Here is a 25,417-nt window from a genome sequence, read left to right on the forward strand (position 1 = left end):
TTCTCATTCTCCTATCTCTGACCACTCCTCTATCTGACAGATTCTCTCCCTTCTTGCTTTGCACATTGCTGCATCTTCCTGGAAATATAATTGACCTGAACCAAAGTGCCATGCACAATACAGGGCAACAGAACAGCCAGTTATAACCATCCTAAGAGATCATAAAACTCCTATCTTACTCCTTTGATGCAGGCGTATACACTCGTGTGCACACAAGACTCAGAAAAATCCAGATTTCTCAGTCGGCTGGTCTGTCATTGGCCGGCTGTTCAAAGGGAAAGTGTGGGCCAAAAAAATACTGGCTGGGAGGTTACCATGGTAACAGCCTGCCCAGGGGCGTGGGCTGTCTGCTAAATTGTGCCGCGGTTTGTTAAGACTCACACACGCACATATACACAAGCACATACACACTTTATATTTTATTTATTTTTTTTAGCAGAACGTGTCTTGGTAGATTCATTGTGCAGCAGACACCTGCTCTGTTCATCAGCATTCACGGTCGGACTGTCGGATTTCACATCCTCATGTGAAGCCAACATATTATTTTGGAGATATGCCGGCTATTGCTCAGCTGCACTACCCTCTGTTGAATTTAGACATGCTTTCATGAAGTGCAAGAATACTATTATTTACAGAATATTAACACATCAAATCGTGCCAAAAATTGATTCTTTTTGTAATGCAGATAAGTCTATTTCTGCTCCTTTGTCTTTCTGTAATATCTCCCTCCTCTGATATAAGACTACACAGCAATATAGCACAGTGTGAAGTTTCAAAGGTAGCCTAATTGGAGGATATATCTCAGCTTTCTCATGGGGCTTTAACAATTGTTCACTTCTGCTGCGTCAGACATTGCTGTATTGGCTAGTTGAGAGGACAGGTATGTCAAGATGAGCAGTGTTGGGTGAAGAAAACTAAGGCAGCAGAAAGTTTATAAGACTTGTGTGATTGTGGGCGGTTGTGGTTGTGGGTGTGGGTGTAGGTGTGTGTTTTATCAGGGAAGAGCGGCTCTGACAGCGGCCCCGAACGGACAGATGATTAATGATCAGGGGGAGTGCTCTGTGGGAGGAACTCTTCAGTGCCGGTGCCCTTAACAAAAGCAGACGAGGTATGCTTCGAGGGGCTGCACTCTTTCAAACATCCCTTTATTCCTGAGGAAAAAAAAACCTCTTTTATTCCGCTTCACATTCTCTCTTTCTGGGAGATTAGAAGATGATGACAGAAGGGGGTCCGTAGTGGAGACTTACACTGACCAGACTTGCCAAATGATGTCACAACCATGAACCCTGGATGCCTTTTTGTACACTGTAAAACCCAATTAACAAATCTTACTTAAAAAAAAATCATGCAACCTGATTGCCCTTAAAAAAAATATCTTCAGTCAGAACCACTTTGCAAAAAATACACAATTTGCGCACACAATTTGACTTGTAAATTTCAGTTAGGTCAACTCACTTTTCTCATGCATTGTAATTTTCTTTCGCATATTTTAATGCCAAGTATACCAGCCCTGCTATGTGTTTCTCCACAGAAGGTAAGACTTCACTAACAGAGTGGGTAACTTCACTCATGGTGCAAAAGTGTCTAATTCTTAATTATAAGTTATATCAACTCAATCTTACAGTGTCTCCTGACCCCCAAGTGGGACCTGACCCCAAGGTTGAGAACCACTGGTTTATGCCATTTGGAGTAGTCTAACTTTTGTGACTTCAGTGTGCCATCAAGTAACAGGTGCACACTGACACAGGAAATGCTTTTCCATTATGTTAAGTACACCCTGCTATATTAGTGTTCCTACATACACATGGGACTTCTCTAACTGAGTGGGTAACTTCACTCATTGTGCAAAAGTGTCTAATGCCTAAAGGCATTCTGGGAAAACTCTGCAGATTAAGGGATGATTGTCAAGCAATTTAATTAAAATGACAAAGAACACTTAGCTTGAGCACCTAGGCCTTACCTTATAATATCAAAAACATCAACAGAGCTGCACTGAAGTTGATATCATTGAAGTTTGTGTTGTTCTCACTTCTGTTTACAGCGTGAGGACACTTGGCACAAGCACGTTCACAGAATGTTCAATTTCTTCTTCTTTTTCTGCTTGTTTAAGTTTTGCTTTAACCAGGTTACTGCCACCTAGTAGACAGTGTTTCTTAGACGTTACTTCCTTGAAACAACAGTAAAATGGTTTTAAACATTACTTGATAAAACCTAGAAATAAGTGCATATACTTGACTATCAAGTGAAGTTAATTAATGTGAGTCTGGATAGCTGTCAGGGTTTACAGTGTAGAGAAGAAATGAACCCTCTTGTGGGAAGTTACACAGAGTTTGGACATAAATGTTCTCCTTGAGTCTCACAGTTTGGTAGTTCATTAGAAAAATGCTGAATTTTCCTTGAATCACTCACTATAAATGAATAAATCATAACCCTAAAAGGCATTTTACCCTGACTTTCAATATCCTGCGGGCATTTTCTGATAACTCTGACAAGCCTTTGTTTCCTCTGCCTCTGTCTCCAATAATTGTATTGTTGCATTCAATGACCTTGCGGAGAAATGGAACACCTGGGTCGGAAAAAGCAGCTCATTACGGGGATTGCGGCTGCAAAATGAACAATGACAGACGAGTGAGACTGAATACCAATTGGCTGCCATGCTGATTGCCTTTTTGTTTTAAGATGTTGGCCGTCCTGGTGCGTTTTGTGTCCTCTGTCAAACAAATGTGTTCATTTCCTCACTCAGCTGATATTTTCAGTTTTATCGCATAAGCAGATCCACGCAGGCTGGCACTGGGCATGATCGCAGCCTGTTGTGTTTTGGGTGGGATCGAGCTGTCTTTCTGAGTGACTAGCCAACAAAATAGTCAAATAGGGGTCAACTGGGGTCCTGACCCGATCATAAGCCTGTCTGTATGAGTGTTTGTGAGCGAGGGGGTGTTTGCATGACTCCAAAGCCTGTTAAGACTGTGATCCATCCCATGTGATGGATGAGGGCCGGGGTTGAGGGTGTATTTTGGGGCCAAGAGTTGTACTTAAGGGTCCCTGACACTAAATCACAATATGGGCCCCTAAGTATGTCACACACCCTCTCTGCAAAATGTTTTAAAACCTAAGGCAGGAGGAGTTGGTATTTCAGAGCTGAGAGTGAAAAAAAGAAATATGAATGAGTATATTTGAGTTGACTTACTCCATAACATGGTGCGTTCATTTATTTGGATTGAAGATATGTGAATTTTAATCGGCAAACAGCTTCTTTATGAAGAAATGTCTTAACATGAGTAAAAACTTTAATATGCTTTACTTTGGTTCTGACAGTCAATACTGAAGTGCTGGAGAGTTTCTTTGAATAAATATTTAAAGATAAATATCTCATTTTACTGAAAGGAACATGTTGCTTTGAATCTCAGATTTATCACTAAAGCTTGAATACCTTTCCATATCAAATAGAGCTAACATTCAAGTGCATTTCTACCAATGTGCTGCCAAAAGCCTCATAAATACTTCAGAATGATGGAAGGGAAAGCCAGGGGAGGACAGAGTAAGCTAAAACTCTGATTGGGTTTGTGTGGGAAAGCTATTTCTATACCAATTCTGGTCAAAGACTTTGATTTCTGCTACTCCTGACTGCATTTGTTTTCACTCACACCTTGGGATGTTGGCTGTTTTGCTGCCTTCCTAAATCTCTTGTCCATAATTACCGATTCTGTGTATGCTGTAGGACTTTGCAGTTTGCAATTTCATCGCTATCGCCATATGAGTATTTGCAATAAGCTTCAAAAAATTCTGAATTTAAAGCTGTAACTAGTAATTATTGTGTAAGCAATCAATGCTTAATCATTTAGTATGTATACATTTAAATAAATGGATGGAGGCATATGGCCTCACTGCCAAGTATTCACAGTTTTTGTGCTGTCAGATAAGCAAAACTGGCTTTCTGCTATCCTCAGACTGATAGGTGCCAGTTAGAGCTGAGCAATACGGCCTTTAAAGATACATGACTTTTTTGTGCTTCTTGCATCAACAATATTATATTGCAGTGTTACAAATTTATAAGATATAATGCAACTAAATGCATATTCAGGTTTTGCAGCCCCCCTCCCTGTACCTGAAACAAGCCTGCGATGGCAGACTCAACTCACATCTGAGCGCAAGATCACAGAAAGATGATTTTATAAGTCTTTCTGTTTACTTTTTTGCAACTGTACCTGACCTTTTTTAGTTTCACTTCTCTCCTGCTTAGGTGTGTCAAGCTGCTATAGGTTGCTTGCAATCATATGATCCTAAATGTCCACTGGGGGTCAGGAAGTGAGGGACAGTTGTTAGGAATGGGAATTGAGGAAAGTTAGAACTCGACAGCTCTAAATGGACCTGTATGCTGCAGTCATTAGTAGAAAATTTCTATATGCATTGAGTGAAATCCCAACACTTTACGAAAAATGATTTTTTTTTCTCCAGTTGAACCAATTTACCTGGCATGGAGGTGATTAGTATCTCAAAAAACTCAGTCCTGCAGACCTCCTCATCTAGTGTCATTTAGCAAGATGAAGGGTGACAAGTCTTGAGGAGTCCTGTGCTGAGCTAAGAGGCTAGCTAACCTCTTTTAACAATAGTACATTCACATACAGTACTCTCTACTGAATAAACTTTGTAGTGAGGGACCAAGTAAGGATGTGCTGTTCATGACCAAGGCTGTGTTAGAAATGTCTCTTATATGTGTGCAAGCTCCCATTTGAATGCCAGATTTCTTTCCTCTATCCTTTGTTTTTTAATCCACATTTAAAAAGTCGAACTGTTACCAGATGAAATGCTGTTTTGAAACCAAACAACGAGCTCTACTTAGCCGAGCTGAATAACCTAGATCTCTATAAAGAGACACAATACTCATCACAACGAGAGAGACTGCGCAGACATCAGCTGAGGAAATGTGGGTAAGATCAGGGTTTAACGTGCTTTACCATGGCACAACTGTACTGATCCGAACCAAACCACTTTGTGCTGTGACACCACTTGTCCAGACTATAGATGGCGGCTTTTTTTATTCCTGCTTGTTTCTATTTCCCTCAAGATAGCAGCAAGAAAATATTCAGATAATTTCAGCATAAGCAAGTTAATCCTCTTTTCTTATGCCCTTTTTCATAGTTTAATTTGTCAGCAATAATGAAGTTACATATTTTGTTGCTTCCTCCACCTTCTTTGACATGTTATCAGTGATGAAATGCAGGCAGGTGTAGAGTACACCCACTTATTTTTTCCTCAGTATTCAGTAGTATGCTGCATCTTTTCCCCAGAGATAGTGAATACACGACCTTGCCTCTAATTGTACTTGGTATTGCCTTCCATGTTTCATTAGGTAAGAATATTAGGGCAAGCCAATCAGAGGCCAGGTATGGTGGGCCAATCCTTTGTGGTTCTCTGGGTTATCTTGTGTTAGCAAGTTGGTGATGCTACCTTCAGCTTGGTCCCTCCATTAAAAGAAGAGTCTTAGGTCAAACAGCAAAAGTTTAGGCCTGTGTTATAGACTGTGAAAAAGGCCTTTAACACAAGCTAATTCTACTTTGCTGGATAGGTCATTAAAAATGTGGACCATACATTTCTTTACTTGGTCACAGTTGAGTTCTTTGTCATTATGGGAATTCTGAAGTGGAGAAGCACCTTCTGGAAAAGTGACTGACAGCGCAGATATCATCCTCTCATCGGTCAGTCCTGCTCTGACATGAGGTCATCACTGACTGTGACGAAGGGCGAGCGATGATCCACAGCTGTCGTTCCTCCTATCAGCTCTACTGTAGTGAGCTAGAAGGGGTAAGGAAAGCAAGATAAAGACAGCCAATTTTAACAAGGATTCATACCTGTCAATCAAGGCGAGAAAGCAACAAGGGGAGCGAAAGGTGGGAGAACAGAGAGAACAATTCATTACCAGAGGGACGGGCGAAAAAGATGTGAGGGCAGAGAAGAAGTGAGCAGGAGAGGAGGAGAGAACAATGTAGAGAGAATCCTGTAGAGACCACTTGAAAGAAGAGGAATGTTTTGTTTTTTATATGAAGCCAGTTCAGTTTTGGGTTATTCTCCCACTGGGGAGACTAATTGCTTGTTGATCTAATGCTCTATCCCCTCCTGTCCCTGAAAACCAACACATCTGATGAGTGATGGGCCCATGCGTTTTTTTTTTTTCCCCCTGCGGGATGGAAACCCCTGGCCTCATCCAATCCAAATATTCACAAATCAGAAGAAAAGACTTTGGGCTGAGTTCCAACTTCATGAAGCATAGTGCTGCTCAGCCTGCTCTTCCAACAAGACCTCGGAGGGTTTCTCTGACATCGTTCACATCACTTTCTCGTTCTCCTACTTGTCGTCTTTGCACATATCTGTTTCTTCCTCCCTCTCGTTCTGCAGGGCAGATCAGTGAGCAGCTAATTAATGAGTTTAATGCTAGGATTCGTGCACATATTATGAGTTAATTAGAGAAAAGAGCCCGGCTCAAACCTCGGAGTCCTAATCTAGATGGACATTCATCCTGTGCTGGGTGTGCAGTGTTTTTATGATTTCTGTCTGTTTGTTTCTGCCTGCCTGTCACTTATCCTCCCTCCACTTGTGCTGATCACAGCGTCTTCAGTTGTCCAAGGAGAGGCATTAAATTATCTCAGATTGTGGAGAACATATGTTAGTCAAAAGGCGGAAAATGTGGGAGCGCCATTTCATTTAATGGGGTCACATCGGGAACATGTGTCACTGCGTGAATAACAGTATTCTGGATGTGACGATAGCATTGATGCTAGCATGTGAGTGCGTGCATTTTGCTGCAGGAGTCATTTTGCATGAGATGGCTGACTCAGCACAGCCTCTCCTGCTTTCCTGCTCACTTTTACCCATTTATGAGCGTCCATGCTAGCTACTGTCTGTCTGTAAACACACAACCCCAGGGCAGGACCCACACCGCAATATTCTGCTCACACCCCATTAAACACACACTGAACAAGTTATTGTGATCCCCGTTCATAGCCTAGGCGATAGATTTGAAGCTCGCCGGCTGGAGTGCACACTCCCACCCGTGCGCCTGGATGTATGAATTTTTATACAGCAAAGATGATGACACATAAGTTCTCTCCACCTATCTCTGCAGAAAATGAATTTTTGATCTGTGTTTTATCGCCTTGTAATCTCTGATATCTTTGGACGTTATTGCTGTATAAAAGGGCTCTGCAGATGGTTTGTGCTTCCCCATATGGCTGGGGAGGTTTTTAAGAGTCTCTATGTTCATGTATCAGAAGGAGGTTGCTCCTTTCACACATGAAATCTGTTTTACAAGCCAGGGGAGGGTGGAAACCTTCACTCCTTCATATCAAAATAGTCACTCATTTGCCTTTAGGGGGAAAAAAATATCGTTATAGTACTTTCTTATTCCTCCATACATTTTTCTCCAGGTTTAAGTCAAATCTGTTGGCTCAGAGGAATTCCTATGCATGTTAGCTCTGATGTGTGGTGTTTTTGCTTGTTTTGGTCTCATCATGGGTGTGCGTTTGTGATGCCCCTGTTGTGTGTGGACACTGTGACTAGACATGAGGTCAGTCAGTTAGCTTCTGATGTGTCTGAAAGCCCCACGAGAGATAGGAATGTATTTATCTCCATCCTTCACTAACAGCTTTTCAGAGAAGCTGGCTGACTGGTATGAATGAAAGTCATAAAAACAAGAGATTGCCCTTTATTTCACAGCAGAGTAAAGCTGACTCCAGCTACCAAGCCTCAGCCTGCCAGTGCATTGTTTTAATGAAGCATAAAATGTGTTAATTAAAACTTAAAAGCCGGTTGATGCAGAGGTCTAAAGGTTTTTCCTAAAGGCTGCACTTCCCACTGCTTGACCTGACAGTGAGGGGGAGTGGGATCAGAACCTTGGTCATTATGGCTTTGAGTTGTTTTCCATCATTAGTACTGGAAAACTAATGCTGTTACAGTCAGATACAATGAACCCAATTGATTAAAGTAAACTTGTAGCTGGTTCAATTAATATCTCTTGGTTTTAATGTCTGAATCCTCGAGTCAGTGGTCAGATGTGGACACAGAATTCATCTAGGCTGCTGAAAAACCCAGTGAATAGGCCCTCCACATTACCTTACATTCATAATCAATGTTCACAATTTTTTTTTGCATTTTTAACACCATTTTGCCATTTTCAACAGTTCATGCCACTTTTTTGTCACTTTAACTCATTTTGTGGCCATATTTGACACAATTTTGCTACTTTTAACTACTTTCACCACTTTGTTGCCACTTATAACCAATTTTTGGCCACTTTGAATGCCTTATTGCAATTTTTAACCAGTTTAAATCAATTTTTGCCACTTTAACCCATTTTATTTAAACTTTGTTGTCCACTTCTGCAACTTTTAACACATTTCCACCACTTTGTTACCACATTAACCCTTTCGCACCAGTCTTTGCTACTTTTTATAAATTTAAGATTCCTTTTTGCCACTTTTACCCAGTTTCCCGCATGTTTTACAACATTTAACCTGTTCTCACCAATCTTTTTACCCCTTTTTTTCTTTTTTGCCACTTCAACCTATTTTGACCGTTGTTTTGATTTTTTAAACATATTTTTGAAACTTTTAGCCTGTTTTGTCAAGTAAGGAAAGTTTTAACCTATTTTGCCAATTATGTCCAATTAACCAATTTTCACAACTTTTTAAATCACTTTTAAAACCTTTTAACACATTCAAACCATTTTTCCAACTTATTTACACATTTTACCTATTTCATCACAATTTCTTTCCCACTTTTAACCCATTTTGCACTTTTTTGCCAGAAGTAGCCACATTTTTGCCACTCTTAACCTCTTTTTGTTACTTTTAACCACTTTCAACCAACGTTGCATCTGTTTGCGACTCAAACCCAAGTTTTGCCCCCCTTTTTATCCATCATTAACCATTTTTTCCCCCATGTCACCCATTCTGCATCATTTCACATTATTTAATTATTTTCCACTAAAGTTATCATAGTTTCTTCTGTGTTTTTTTCTTTTTTTTGATATCTGACATAACTTTCCAAATGGTTTAGTTCAGTGTTCCCATTCACATTGTTATTATTTTCTATATAAAGTTAATTCTGATATAAGAAAAGGGGTTTACATACTATATTATACAACACTATTAATGAATGCAGTTAATTTGCAATTGAATGCAATAAAGATTAAATATGGTTATCACAGTGTAACTTTATAATGGTTCATGATTTTGCTGACTTAGCAGGGCTGCAGAAAGCTCTCCCCTTTCTTCCCACCTTATGGGCAGCCTTGTTAATGGTACTTATTATTATTGCCTTACCTGTTGTATTCCACATAAATGGCTAATGTTTATTGTTCTGAAAGCAATTCTCCTACAGTATAAAAATATAAAAACTGCTTCTAAAATTCCTAAAAGGGATGTAACATTATATTTCTGATGTATTTTTTTTCAACACCTTTCTTCCCATTTTTCATCCACAGTCAGAGCTTTACAATCATTTTTTTCAGGCAAATACACAGCTGGAGAAACTGCAAGATGCATGTCCCATTAAATGTATAACCCCACCCCCTCTTGAGTGCAGCAGCACCGCAGTCTTCCCCCACCTGCGAAAACATTAGACATTTATCATGGATATTATACTCAGTAATTCCTTCCCTGTGCTGCACAGACTCCTCAGCCTTGTATTCTTTTGGGATATGAGAGCAAATGCATTTGGCTATCACCTGCACTTAAGCACAGTGATATCAACAACAGTAATCTTTGTCCTCCAACACGGCCTTCACAATAGAGGGCTCAAAGACATCAACCCAACATCTACATTTCACCAGTAGCCTTACCTCACAGAGCTCTTTGTACGCCATTGTAGACATACCATCCAAGGGGGAGTGTACTTTTATTGGCACTGTATTTTGCACGACTCTTTTGTTCTTATTTAATTTATCAGCCAGCCAATCTTTATTTGTATAGCGCTAATTCATAACAGATGTTTTGTCAGTGCACTTTACAGAAAGTGCAGGTCTAGACTGTTCACTTTGTTCTTTTATTTATTTAGACGGCGCATTAATCCACCATGATGTTTAGCACTAAGCAACATTATCAAAAATAAGAGTGGCATGGAAATCTCAACCAGAACCAGACTCGTGATGAACAGCCATCTGCTGAGACTGTGCTGAGTTTGGAGAGTGGGACGGTGGCAGAGACAGATAAAAAGAGATGGATAGACAAACAGAGAAACAACATCAGCAAGCACAGCAAATTTATGAACACAATGCCAGTAATGATGGTAAAAGCATGCATGGTATTAGCAGCAATGGCAAAATATGATTATAGATTGATCATTCTAGTATTATCAGTAACAATTATAATGATGATTGAATTAGGTTGGATTAATTTCTGATCATAATATTGCTCATAAGAGTCTGATAGATCTTCAGCAGCAGGTCCACAATTCAAGGGAGCACCATGACAACTTTCTTGAATGTCTAAACCTCCTTGATAAAATTCTGAATCTTATTATGAGGTAACATAAATCTAAAAATCTATATCTGGGATGTAACTTGGGTTATAACACTCACCTGTACCTGTCTGTTTTCATCTCTATTATTTTGTATAAAAGCCAGAAGTCTGACTCACTTGCCTTTCTTTCCATTTCCCAGCATGCCCACCGGGTACCTTCAAATCCACCCAGGGCCCAGGTCTGTGCCTTCAGTGTCCTACTAACAGCCGCTCTACAGCTGAGGCTGCCACCATCTGTGTGTGCCGCAACGGCTACTACCGAGGCGACGCTGATCAGCCAGATGAACCCTGCACTAGTGAGTACATGACAGCACATACGCAACAGCACAGTCACACATGTACATTCCTATCAGACAAGCACCATATGTACTTGTTGGATCGATATTTATTATACTGGTCATGCATATGAGGCCCTATACTTCCACAACAGCAACATACAAATTGATTTTCTATATCAATCCTTCTGTGTCTCTTTCCTTCTGTCATAAAACCTCCACATGTAGCCACATTTAAAAGAGCACTCAGTGTCTGGAGTCCGAGTTGTTTTTAATTCAGGTCTTGCTAATCGAATAGCAGGGTTTCTATCATTGACGTCTCCATCACTGTGGCAATGAGCTTCCTCTCTGGTTGTCTCCCCTTATCCGACTCTCTTTCTTGCTGTTGTTCTTGCCGTCTGTCTGCTATCATCCCCAAAAGTCCTAATTACTCAAGCAGACGCTGCACATCTTCGACACTGTCCTGCCGTTATCCGCTGGAGATCCAATAAGGCCTCTCATGGCATCATAGTTATCTTAATATGATGTTAAAGCAATATGCTAAGCTTCCCTGCTGTCCCTGCTGACACATACTTACACAGAAGGAAAGCACCGCCAGGGCCCCAAAAAGTTTGTTTACTTCTCTTTTTTTATGCTGCCACTAGGGAGAGGCTTAGGGGTTCATTCTTCTCTCAACAGCAGACTAAAAGCATTATTGGTGTGATGTGTTGCCCACACATTTATGCTGTGTTATGCTGCAGTGGAGTGAGGGGCAGGCTTTGTACCTTAGTTAGCATGAAGTCCACCTGTAATGGGGGATTAACGGGGGGAGTTTTGCTTATGACAGCAAAATCATAGTCTGTCATATAGTTAAGCTGTAATATCCATGTTCTTTTTAAACCAAATTTTATTTTTTAACCTGAAAGATAACCACTCTTATCAAAGCAATAAACAATTAATTTGTCTTTATTTTTGCTGTTTTACAATATAATAATTTCAAAATTTAAACCCATTTTCTTGAAAAAGAATGATCTCTTTTGGTAGTGTTAACGATAAGGATAGAAACATTGAACTGAACTATTTGGAAATTAATGCTAGACTTCCTAGCTAAGCAATATTGTCCACAAATATCAGGATATATTAAAGCAAAAGAAACTTGGACAACTTTAGGGGGAAAATGTTCAAATAATAATGAAAGTTGCAAAAAGGGGTTAAAAAGTAGCAAAAAAATGTTTAAAGAAAGTGAAAAAAATTGGTTTAAAAGTGTCAAAAATGGGTTAAATGAGGCAAACAAAATGGGTTAATTGGACATAGATGGAGTATTGGTTCAGGCAGGCCAGTGAGTTGAGTGCTGCCATAATTAAAATAAGCTGATCTCACACAAGTCCTCATCGGCTGATGCCCAGCTGATTTTCTCTGTGCACGCTATTGGCTAATAGCACTCATGCTGTCATATTTAAACAGCTCTTAACTGGCTATACTCTGCCACTCTCTCTGCAAGCTGCTCCTTAAACCCTCCTCCACCCCAGCTCCTCCTCTACTCTGCCTCTGACTTTATGTCAATCTGTTGTCATTGTTCCCTCTTCTGCTCTGGGTTTTTGCTGCTTCTCTTCTTGCCTTATTCTTTCCTTATTGGCATAGGAAGAGCAGGAATTTGTACTCCCAGAACAGCCACACTGACAGGACAAATTCACCTGGTTTATAAGCAAGATAACATTCTGGGAACTAAATCAGTTGTTGGACCAGTCAGTGTTGTCGAGGCCTGTGATATTCAGCTAACAAGACGGTGAATACATGAGCCTGTTGCTGTTTTTATGCTAACTATCAGCTGTAATCAAAATTACCTAGTAGATGAATTACCACAGATTCTGGTTGCTGGGTTGATTGTAATCTCACCCTAAACTGTTTTAGGGTTTGATTGGAAGTGAGCCGAGACCACCTATTCCTAGCAATCTCAATTTTTCCGAAACAGAGATTGATTGCTGTGTTCACATCCGTCTACATAACCTGGGCCAAAGACAAAATCCTCATTTGTTTTTGAACAGCCTCTTCAAACAATCCAAATCCAGATGTGTAAGCACACTTAGTTATTAAACGCTCAGTTTAAAAACTGGCCTTAAAAAGGGTCCATCACCCCAGCCTCTTGCTTCTAAGTTGGCAACTGCATAATGATAAACAGACATTTACTGTTTTCCTTTTCCTCTTTAAATAATTCCTTAAACCGAGAGAAAATTTGAAGGCAGCACGGCTGTTTGCCTGCACTGCTTGAACGGTTCTAAAGAGTAGACATCAACACCTTTAAGCTTCACATGTTCTCAGTGGAAAACTCCCCTCTCTCACCTTGAGATTTCCCCACCCTCCCATGGTAAACTATCACGCTCTCTGGTGAATTAGTGAACGCTCCATCAACTATAGCATCTGCCTCTACCTTGAGGCCTTGAACATCCCTCAAGCAATCTCCCCAACAGATCCCCGGTGGAACTCAAACAGATCCCTGTGGTCTGTGTGCGGTTTAAGATGCAGTCTCTGTTACTTTTACTTTGTTTACAGTCACTCCTGTCCATTGCACACATGGGGCCTGCCTTCTCTTTCAGTTTGGTTGTGTTTTCCTCTCATGCTCAGAATTTCAGTCCTCCCAGTGTGTAGGGATTTAAATAAAATGACACTTAAGGCACCAGACATGTACTTCATAAAAGAAGAGGAAGAAGAAAAAAACAACAACAAAACAATTTGCATCCACAATTGTCCCTGTGCTAGATAAAATCCTCCAAAGAGCAATGGCCAGTGTATAACCTTAGCATCTTTACTAGAGTTCAGTTACTGACTTCATCAAAACCTTATTTTTCTGGGTCTATAAGCATTAGGGGTCCTTTAAGGTGTTGAAACACTTAGAAAGAACAGTAAAAGGTTTAGGGCTAGCCTATCCTCTTAACCTGAACTACAGTTGTTGGCTTCTCTAGCTAACTAGCTTGATTAGGCTACTACATAGTAACAGAAAATGTTCCCTCTAAAATATATGTATTTTATCATAATAGCTGGAGTCAGATTCAGTAAAAACATTAAAAATCATCCAGCCCACATTTTATCAAACTAGTAAAGCTGATGTTAGCTCAGCTAACAAGCTAACTAACCAATCATCAAACATACTCCGTCTTTCGCTAAGTTGGTGTTGTCTGGAAAGGATAAGCCTACTTTTATTTTATTTTTATTTATTTATTTATTTTTTTTACATTGAAACTCCTCCAGACTGCAAACTCTTCCAGATACTGTTAGCTTAGCTATTGAGCTTGCTAACTTGATCTTCTACCTTAAGCTGCTAAGACACGCTGCATGTACATATGAAGACATCCCATTTTGGCTTTCAGGAATTTTTAGGAAAAAAATGGGGTTGTGCAAGTTAATTTTGGAGGTTTTGATTTGAGTTTTTGGGAGGGGTTTGCTGTAATGTGTGGGGCAGTTTGTTGAGAAATTCCCCATCATCTTCCATGGAATTTTGGGGAAAATTATTTGTAAAACATTTGAATTTGCTTGGAAATTTTCTACTGGATTTACTTCTTTAGATTCTTGAGTATTTGCTTTAAATTTTGGAATTTTTCCTAATTTTTTGGGGGGGGGGTATGTCTGCAAATATTGGAGTTTTTTTGGGGAGGGGGTTGCTTATGAAAATTTTGGGGATTGTATCTGTAATTTTTGAAATTTGATTACAGGTTTTGTACAGTTTTTCATCATTTTTATGGAACTTTAGGGAATTTACATGCAGCTCTTGGGGAATTTAATTTAAATCCGCAGTCTTTTTTTTACTGAAATTTCTGCTAATGTCTTAGAAATATGGGACAATCTGATTTTTTTAATGTTTTGGAAATCTCCAAAATCTTTGAGGAAATTGCATTCCAAGTTAATATATATCGGGTCTCAGGTGCTTAAACTGTTCATAGGTACTTAAGATGGCAAAAAAATGTTTTTGATAAGTCTGCTGTTGTGTCCTCTTGCCTGACATCATGAACAGCTTTCATTTAGCATATCAGAAAGAATATGAAATGGTTAACTGTCTAGTTGTAAGATTCACTTCATAATGAAAAGCTTAGCACTTGTAGTACAGAAGCAAAAGAAAGCAGAGCTTTGTATAGGGTAAATACTCATAACACTACCAAGCAAAATATTCATCACAAGAAACTGGACGTTATTTCTCCAAAATACTTTTATTTACTATAGTTTAATATGTCCCACAGAGAATTTAGTCTTCATCTATTTCTTTTAACATCTCACAGCTCTGTTTCTTACCAATTCATGTTAACAGAATTCTTTAGTAGACGCACATTCAAAGCCATCTTCTGATGGTTGAACCACACTGTAGTGGACTCTATGCTTATAGTGGCCCAGATCACAGCAGGGGATTGAAGTGGGGGGGCAGTGAGATCATCCCAGTGAGCTCTGTTTAATACTTTGGCTCCTGATAAGAGCGCTGCTAGAGTAGCTTAAATCAGGCCAATCTGTAGCTGCAGAAGCTGTAGCTCTAGCTCTCCTCACTAACGTCACAGGCGCGAGTCCCTGTGTGCTCCAGATCAGTCTGATTAGCTTGCTGATGGATTGTCCAGTGGCTGGCTCTGTCAGCGGGGTGCTTCGAGCTGTACCTCTCTCCTCTTTCCCCTCAGGGATATGCCAGGCCTGGGATGCTCTTCAAACCAGCCCCTCCAACTCCTGCCCCTCCTTTTTTTCCCCCAATCTTCTGTCTTGTGCTGACTCCAGCCATGCCTGAGGGGATGAACACAGAGCGTTCTGTCTCACAGCTTGAAGGCTACCGAGCACAATGGACTTTGGGACCATAGCATGCACTGCACTGCAGCCGCTTTTTGTGCTACATCTGGATGTAACTCCTCCTGGGGGTTCACATGAGGAAAAGAAACATGTTCATGTGAGAATAGTGTGGTAAGGGGAGGTCACTGGGCTCCTGTATGCTGGATCAGTGGGTTTCTACCAATATGTGAGTCTGAGGGGAACAAAGACAAGCTAAGTGGAGACTGACAGGAGATATACGGTGAAACCACAGCTGATTGGTATGAAGGGGAAGAGGGATGCACTGATGGCACATCCTGGTGTGAGGAATAGTGGAAAAGGGAATCGATGGATGAAAGGTTGATGACAAAGAAATAAAGGGGAAAAATCCATCAATGCAGTGGGAGGGATGATTTGAATCTTTAGGTTTTAGGCTGTCCTTGGAAGACATGATTGATGAAAAAGCTGTTCTACACAAATCCCAAAGTAATCTAGGACATGAGAGAGTTCCAGTGAGCCACAATAAAATGGTATGCTTCACAAAAAACATACTGTTTATGCATGTTTACTTTTTGGAAACTACCTTCCTCTGCCAGCAACCAGTCAACTCATGGGGAAAATCTTTGGAATGTAATTGAATCAACATGAATATAGTGTAAAGAGGAGGAAAAAATGCTGCCTATGACGGTTTTCTGCATTCCTGATCTGTACCACATTGGCCCTGAATCCTACAGCTCTCACTCAGTCCTCATGTCTGTGGCCTATCCCCCCTGAAAAATCTCCTTGAGCCCTGTCAAACACTGTCTACGCCGCCTGGTAACACAAACAAAATCCATCAAAATTCCAAACTGAAAGGACGGGGGTTATCTGCTTTTCCATTCTCCTCATCATCCCATTTGGATGTTTTTTCTTCTTCTGTGTCTTTGCTCTCTTCTTCACTGTCTTTCCTCTCCTTGTTCCCTTTTCAAAGAGAGAGAGAGAAGTGAGCCATCAAAGGGCATAAATATTCTGTTCTTTTTCTTCAAGTTTTTCTTTTTTCTCATGCCACTTTTGTTGTCAGTTCTGGAGTAAGTTGCAGCTTCTTCCAAAAGCAGTATAAATGGCTGGCTCTCAGTTGTAAATGAAGCTAAGTCGAGGTATTTGTGTGGCCAGCCATAATCCCTGTGGTGCCTAGAAGGACAAAATACTCCAAACTTTTGTCAAAGGCATGCACACAGGTTGAAAATGAAAACTATCTATTGCTTTATGGATGCATAGTCAAGGAAATGTACTGTTGAAGATTACTATGTAGTTAAAGAAGAGTTTCCTTATTCATGCTGACATATACACTACACATCCCAGTCTATCAATGACAGGCCCAGTCTCTCAGCCAGACACTATTAGTCCTTCTAACATGTTTTATTTCATGTCTCACCAGCCCACACAGCCCCACTTTCTTCCTCCCAGCTCCTCTGGCTGTGATCAGTATCTCCACACAGGGACCTTCTGTTAGTCCCTTAAGGCCTGTTTCACATCATGAAAAACAAACAGTTTGAAAGGGGAGAAGCACCAGCCCGGTCTATTGAAAGGGTGGATGAGTAAACAAAGTGCTGAAGTGTTTATTTTGGGCACTGGGACACTCTTTACATTAGCAGCTGAGGAAGAAAACTGTGCTAGGGTGTTTTACCGCCCAGGTGGCAACCTCAAGCATGCTCAGTTGCTACACTATGCATACCTATCAGTTGGAGAGTGTGACTGTGCAGCTACAAACAAGACTTTCCCCTTTAGTGCAGCTCCATACATGATTATGTGTGCATTTTACAGGGAATGACACATCTTCTTTTAATGTATCATTACCCTGCACTGCATGATACTGAAAAATGTCATATTAATTGTTCACTGCAATCTGTCCTTGTCCAGATGAAATGAAGATGGCGGTTAGCCTTGTCTAGCGAGAGAGGATGGTCTTGTATAGTAAGTTTGGATACACCTCAGACGTATTCTTTCCCTCTTTCTGGTTTCCAGTCCCATCTAACTTTGCAGTAACACAAACAGGTACAAACTAAGAGTATCGTAAGAGGGGTCAGGCTGCACACTGTACATCTCTGATGGCCACTCCCACAGACCGTTAATCTGAGACACCTTATATCATAAAGGAACGGCCATAATTTGTCAGTACAATGCATTAAATGTAAGTCAAACTTAATTCATAAGCAAAGTCTGGCTGTAACATTCATGAAATAACTACATTGCAAACTTTACAGACTGAGCAACACTTCAAAAATAAAACATCAGAAGGCTAAACCAGGTTTAAATCATGAATAGAGCTGTTTTAGAAGTAGTTACACAAATGGTGGCTCACTTTGGCTTATTTGGCTTTGGCTAAAGCTAACATAGCTATGCTAGCTATGCAATTAATGTTACTACATAAGTCAATGTAGCTAGGTTAGCTTTAGCAATGTGGACTTTAGCAAACTTAGCTTAAGCTAATATAGCTACGTAGATAATGTTTCTATGTAGCATACATTGCTGTTTTAGCTTTAGCTACAGTGCTTAACAAATTTATTAGACCACCACCCAAAGTAAGGTTTATGCCATAGCTGCCCTAAATTAACAGCACTGGTAATTACAAAATCATTTTTTATGTGTCTGCAATGGTTAATACACCAATATGTATAAGCTCTTTAACCAAAATGATATTTTTAATGCTGAAATATAATTATTATTGTTATCCATGAATTTTCAAATTGACTGATTTACTAAAAAACTGAAAAAATAGTAAAGCAAATTATTATTTCTTGATTAATATGTCAAATTATCTTGTTATTTACTTGCATTCCTGAACAGAAAAATGAGTTTTAGTGGTTGAATGTTATGCTTAATTAATTTCTGACTTCTCAGAGAAGCCCAGTGAGCCGGTTCAAATTTGGGTATAAAAAGGTGAATTCAGTTTGAAATTCCTCATTCCTGTTCAAAATGGTAAAACGTTGAGAGCTCACTGAAAATGAAAGAGTCCACATTAAAGCACTTCATGTTGCTGGATGGTCTCTGAGACAAATAGGGAAAGACATAAAGTGTTCTCACAGTGAGGTCAAGTATGCTCTGGAGTCAATTGCCGAGACTGGTACTTACAAAATGCGCCAAGGAAGAGGCAGGAAACCAAAGTTAACTGAAGCAGATGTCAGACACCTCGAGATTTGAAGTACTAGGGACAGAAGGAAGACCACTGCTGATCTTCAGGCAGAGATGAATGCTTCTAGATCAGAGTCTGAGAAAGTCTCCAGAATGACCATAAGCAGATGACTGATGGAACAAGGCTTAAAGGGAAGAATAGCTGCTAAGAGGCCATTATTGAGGCCTGCAAACATCCAGAAACGCCTCAGATTTGCCAGGGAGCACAAACACTGGACTGTTGATGACTGGAAGAAGCTACTCTGGATGGACGAGTCCAAGTTTGAACTCTTCGGTCAGCATCATCGTGTTTATGTCCGCAAAAAAGCTGTAGAACATTTTAATGCCAGATGCATTGCACCCACAGTGAAACCCGGTGGAGATTCCATTATGGTATGGGGCTCCATTTGTGGATACCACAACATCTTAGTGCATCATGGAATCCCTTCTGGACTGAATCTGATTGGTTATGGGTTCATATACCAACAAGGCAATGACCCCAAGCATACTTTAAAGCTGTGCAGAGAATATTTGACCAAGAAAAAGGAATCTGGAGAGCTGGAACTGATGGACTGGCCAAGTCAAAGTCTGGATTTGAATCCTATTGAACAAATTTGGGATTTAGTAGATTCAAAGATTGATCGCACAAAAGTTTCATCTAATGCAAGTCTGTGGGAACAGCTAGAAACTATTTGGAACTCAATAACAAAAGAGACTGTGGAAAAGTACATAAAAACAATGCCAGCAAGAATGCAAGCTGTTATCAAGGCCAAAGGAGGCCATACAAAATATGAAGTTTTTTGGTTATTATTTGTGAAAAAGGACTATTTAGTTGTTTCAGTTTGGTATTTGCCAAATAAATAACAGTAACATTTTTAGTTTTAAACAATTTTTTGAAAGATTTCTAAAATATTAATGTTTGCTCGTTTTTATGACAGGTGGTCTAATAAACTTGATAAGCACTGTGTGTTAGCTAACATAGCTACATAGGACCATTATCTAATGCAAAGTTAGCTTTAGCAATGTGAGTCTTAGCAACCTAGCACATATCTATGTAGTACACATATCTGCTTTGTGAGCTTAGCTTTGTTAGCTACATTAGCTATGTAGCTCCATTATCTATAGCTAAATTAGCTTTAACAATGTGAACTTGAACGTAGGTAAGGCTGACTTAAATAGTGCGTTTACATAGCTTATGAAGCTTTTTTGTGATCTTAGCTGCAGCAATGATAGCTATGTGGCTCTATTATCTACATGGCTTACGCAGCTAATGTTACATAAGCTACGCTTGCTGCATTAGAATGTTTACATGGAGGACAAGCTTTTTCCTATAAGCTGTTTTGTTGGCTTTATTCAACATTTTGTTATAATTTTTTTTTCAGATTAGGCTTTTAACTTTAAACTTTTGCTATCCTAACCCTTACTTTAACCCTTACCCAACCCTAAACAGAAGATAATCCACTTTTATTTCAAAAGTTTTGGTGTATATTTCTGTTCTGAGGTATATGTAGTCTCAGATGAATGGTCTGTGAGATTGGCCGGGAGTTGATGGGTGTCATTTTAAGCACCAAAGCAAACTGATGTTGGTCGTACATCAAAACTTGAGGTCACAATAGGCTGAACTATGTAATGGCAGGTTACAAAGGGATATTATCACTTTTTGTAACGATGTACTCAACAAACACAGGCTTTTTGTTGAATGCTAGCACAGACCAGGGTACCTCACCCTGTCTCTGCTACCTCCATCCTCTTGCTTAGCTCTCTTTTCTTCTTTTTTCTCTGTATTTTCTTTTTATTTTCTTTTTCCGGCTATTTTTTATATATAATGTTAACACCAGGACCAGCTCTGTTTTAGGGGTGCCAATTATAAGCCTTGCACTGGGGTAGATAGTATCGACATTGTTGCTACCTGGAGTTTTCATGTACAGAACCTGGATCTGTTGAGAGTTGCAATGCTTTTTGGGCAGTGAAGGCCATGTGGTCGGTTAGGTAGGATAAAGAATGTGACCCATGTTGGTATGGTTGGCGGTGAGAGGTGTATGGAGAGGGGTGCTTCTAGGATGTTGGAGAACAGGGTTGAGCCCTCTGGAGTTGTCATGGGACACACAACAAAAGTGAAGAGTGAAGTGCTTGGTGAAGCCAGTTTAATCATGTGGTTCTATGATTTGCTTAGGCTTCTAAATGAGTCTATCATTTATTACTGCAGGGATTATTTTCATCACTTTACTCTGCTTTGTTGCTCTCAATCCAATCACACAAACTGAACAGAGCATACAACATAAGCATTGCTTCTTCCTCACTGTCCTTGTGCAAATGACCTGACACTTTGCAGGGGGTTATTATAACTGCAGTGTAATAAAGTCCATGTGACATGGAGGGCATGAGCTGCTCGGAGATAATAATTTGCTCACGTAAGTAAAGTGAAAGCAACATGTATTGCAGCTCAAACAAATCTGACTGCCATGGCTAAATGAACGCCAGCTGAGAGCCTGTAAGTAACGTTCTAGACAAATTAAATCCTATGGCAAATTAAAACAGCCAAGGGCTGCAGTAATAGCCTGCAAATCACCAGCTAAGTGGCAGTCACATCTGATTTCTTGTGCCATCCTTGCATGTGTGGAGCTCGGTTGTAATTGTGGAAATAAAAAGGAGAGAGTGACGCCTTGTTCACACCACAGCCAGGCGATATTTTTTCTTACACTCTGCAGATGCTGCAGACGAATATATTGACACAGAGTACAGGCATGTGTGCTTGTTTCACATGCATTTTCCACATGAGCAAATGTGCATTTTCCCCCAAGCAAAGCAAGTTCGGGGGCAAGTGCACGTAAGTGATGGATGATACAGAGGATAGAAGCGGTAGGAGCAACACATGAAGAGCCTATTGTGCTGCACCCAAGGGAAGAAAGCTAAAGTGCTGCCAATTCCCTCTACGGCCTGTTCCTACCAACACATGCGCTTTCTTCCCATATTTCCCCTCCACATATAACACATCTGGAAGCATCCGAGGAACACGTTATATGCCATTTTGCCATATATTTGGAGCACTGCCTGGCCTTTACTCCAGACCACAATAATCACACTGTAGAGGTTATGCCCTTCCTGTCACTGACCTCTCTGTTGTCGAGCCACTGAGCCGAGGTCGCAGCAGTTACAGCGCCATTCCTTCACCCTTGTATGTTCTAGTGCTTTGTCAAAGCTCCCCGGGGCTTTTACACCAACTATGATTAATTGTGTCTGTGTTGACTGAAATTACTATCTGCTCTGTGATCACAGCAATGAGAAACTCAAGTGTTATATCAAAAAAGCCTTCAAAAACTATATCTCTTATCATATAGGCAGGAGAAAAGGAGAAGAGGGAAGAAAGTACAGTATGTTAGAAAGCCGGGTAATTCCTTGAAGGGTCTCTAGAAGCAAGTGGATTTCTACTTTCACAGTAGTCTAATAGCAGGTCGGTTAACTTCTCTTTAATGATAAAGGTCAGGCTTTATTGAGGATGAATTGGTACCAGATCAGCTCTGCAGGGCAGCCTCACTTAACCTAAGCTTCACTGACTAAGGGCTTTGGTGAGCTTCTGCTTTATCTGCAGAGTCTGCTATCTGAGAAGAAAGAGCTGCCTCTGAGCAGCCATGGGGACACACAATCTCAGCAAAAAAAGGAAAAAAAATCCACACTGCAATTTGAACAGATTTCAACTCTTAAAAAGAATTGCGCTCCAATTGCGGGAGGCTAAACAAGCCACTTTCTGCACCCTGATATTAAGCCACCACTCAAGCAAAACAATAGTTTTCATTAATTCCTGATTTCTCTCTGAATGTTGTCTTTTGAGGTTCTGCTTCAGCTGCAGGCTACAAGGAAACGATTGCTGGCGTGAATCTCCAGTGCCACTTGGATAAGAATACTCATGCAACACTGCATTTTGCTAAATAACTAATGTTTGATAGACACAAACGTTTCACTGTTTGATCTCACTGGGTGTGAATGGAATAAATTAGCATACCGATGTGCTGAGAATGGAGGAAAAGAGGAAAAAGACAAGTTGCTCTTGGACAACAACACTTGTATTTATTACAGGGCTTTTAATGGACTGAATTGACCCGACAGCAAGCAGATGGATAATCATTTCCCTCTTCTTCCTTACAAGTAATGCATTATTTTTGCAACTAATCCCACTAACCTTTTTTTTCAGATGAAGATTCATGTGCATTTAGGAATGTAGTAGTACTGTTAATCCGTTTTTAGCACAAAATAGAGGTAGAATGATTATCAGCCTCAACAATTATCGATGCAGATATTTGACATTTAGCCATTTATTGGTGTCTGCATTTAATTTTACTGATTATTGGCCAAAATACATTTATTCAAAGGTTTACTACTTTGGCTCCACCGCAAGGTGTGTCTTGTCTTCTGGATTTGTTTTCACTCTTTACAGTCTCACCTTATCCTGCCCAAAATCCACTTTCTGATTGCCTTGATGCCATTCAACTAGCAGCCAATGAACACTGAGGCCTGGGTGGAACTGGCACTAGGAGTGTTGGATATCACTTCCTGTTTCCTGCTGCTACAGTGCTGTTTTGTGCTGTTTCTCATGTTGTCAGAGCTAATGCTACATTTTTTATTTTCCTTATTTATTTATTTTTTGATTTTATTTTGTGAAAGATTATTCCTAGGGCTTTTTTTTTTTTACATTTATTTGGATAAGACAGCTGAAGGAAGCATGGAGAGAAAGTAGGGTAAAAGATGTTCTGAACAGTGCTAAGACCTGGAATCAAACCCAGCCTCTACATATGTGCACAAGCCCTACCCACCAAGCCAAACTGACACCCCTATCTTTTTATGTATTTTTAACATGCCATTTTATTTTATCAGATCAAGTACATTTTGTTTGTCATAACAAATGCATTCAAGCATATAGCATTAGTTCAGGCAGGACATGGAGTCAAACATTGCCATATAATTGTGATCAGCTGATCTCCAAGCCCTCATGAGCTGACTTCCAGCTGATTTGCCCTGCTCCCTGTAGGATAATCACACTTTTGCTGCCATGTTTAAACTGCTCTAGCCTTGCTATGTTTTGCCACTTCCTATGCAAGCCGCTTTTTTCAACCCTCCTCCACCCCAGCTCCTCCTTTATTCTAAATTAATCCTTACTTAGTCATTGTCATTCTGTTGTCATTGATGCCTGCTCTGCTTTGGGATTTTAGGCATAGGAAAGGCAGGAACGTGTGCTGTTCCTGCTTGTTGCTTTCCATGTAGGCCTCTGGAAGGGCAGGGGTATCCCAGAACAGCCACACCAGCCAGTATAAATAATGGCAATAAATGCAAAATAATAACTGCCAATAAAGAAAAATACAACCACGGTTGTGTTTCACAAAGTGGTCCTAACTGAGACAGGTTTAACTTTAAAAGTAAACTTGGATTTTTCTGAATTTTGTATTTTCTGTATCTACAGGTGTCCCATCCAGTCCCAGGAATGTGATCTCAATTGTTAATGAAACCTCTGTGATCCTGGAGTGGCATTCCCCCAGAGAGACGGGTGGCAGAGACGACGTTGTCTACAACATAGTGTGCAAAAAGTGCCATGCTGACAGGCGCTCCTGCTCCCACTGTGACGACAACGTGGACTTTGTACCTCGACAGCTGGGTCTGACAGAAACCAGGGTGTTCATCAGCAACCTGTTGGCTCACACCCTCTACAGCTTTGAGATCCAGGCTGTCAATGGAGTCAGCAACAAGAGCCCATACCCTGCACAGCATGTGTCCATAGACATCACTACCAACCAGGCTGGTAAGTGGTAACTTTATGAGCCATTTAGATTTCTTTTTTTTATGGCCTTTTTTACTGTAAGACATCTGGTTTCCCCCCATCTAAGCAGCATTTCTCTACTTTACATTTGTGAAATGGCAGATTCTACTATTACAGCATAAATGTGAATCATTTCCCCTCAAAGCATCGTTTTGCAAAAGTGCATTTCAGAGTCTCACTTCTTGGCAAAGCTGACTTCAGGGCTCCTAAGATTTCAGCGTGAATAATGACTTTAAGGCTGGGAGCATGGGGCCAGCTGGTTTAGTGAAAGTTATACATACATGCTCTCTTTCTAAGCCTTCCATCCCTAAATCAAAGTAAAAGATTTCCTCTTTTGAAAACACCATGGAGGAGTTCAAACCCACACCCAAGACTCAGCATGTTGGATTTTGTGGCAGGACAAGTGCAATCTGCCACACCATACCTCTTTGCTTTGTAGTTTAGTTACAAACCAAAGGCGATGATAGAAGTAGCCTCTGTTTGCATTTCCCTTTGGGCATTCCAGACATGTTCACTTTTTAACACTGGTGAATGCAAGCAGCCATCCAAAAACAACACAGGAGACATTTATGGAAGCTCTTTTTACAGGTTGTCATCTGGAAGGCTTGTTGCTTTACAGACTAACACATCTCTGAGTTGTTTTTCTTTGGTCTTTGTGTAATGAGACTTTTGTTTTGATAGCACTGCCACACAGTGAGTCAGTACTTCTCTCTTCACGGAATGTTACCCTTCAGCTGAAACCTGTCAGTGAATCTTGACTTACATACCACAAACTGTTGCCACCACTAAAGGACCAACCCAAACTCAAAAGCTTCAATACTGATCTGATACCTGGTTTTTTTTTGTATCGACTGGTACTCAACATTCCTTACTGTGACGATGAGACCTTAAATCTTTTATGAGTACTAGAATTGTTCTAA

At 40.3% G+C, this 25,417-nt stretch overlaps 1 protein-coding gene across 2 annotated transcripts in view; it reads left to right on the forward strand.

Annotated features, from left to right (window-relative positions):
* Nucleotides 1-25,417, forward strand: part of LOC121520296 (ephrin type-B receptor 1-B) — a 233,456-nt gene that overhangs the window by 127,416 nt on the left and 80,623 nt on the right. For both annotated transcript variants that reach the window (XM_041803668.1, XM_041803669.1), the window contains exons 4-5: nt 10,655-10,810; nt 24,144-24,479. In XM_041803668.1, the coding sequence (XP_041659602.1) occupies nt 10,655-10,810; nt 24,144-24,479 (492 nt within the window). The remainder of the gene's footprint in view (nt 1-10,654; nt 10,811-24,143; nt 24,480-25,417) is intronic.

This window comes from Cheilinus undulatus, linkage group 13 (genome assembly GCF_018320785.1).
Source record: "Cheilinus undulatus linkage group 13, ASM1832078v1, whole genome shotgun sequence".
Lineage (NCBI taxonomy): Eukaryota > Metazoa > Chordata > Actinopteri > Labriformes > Labridae > Cheilinus > Cheilinus undulatus.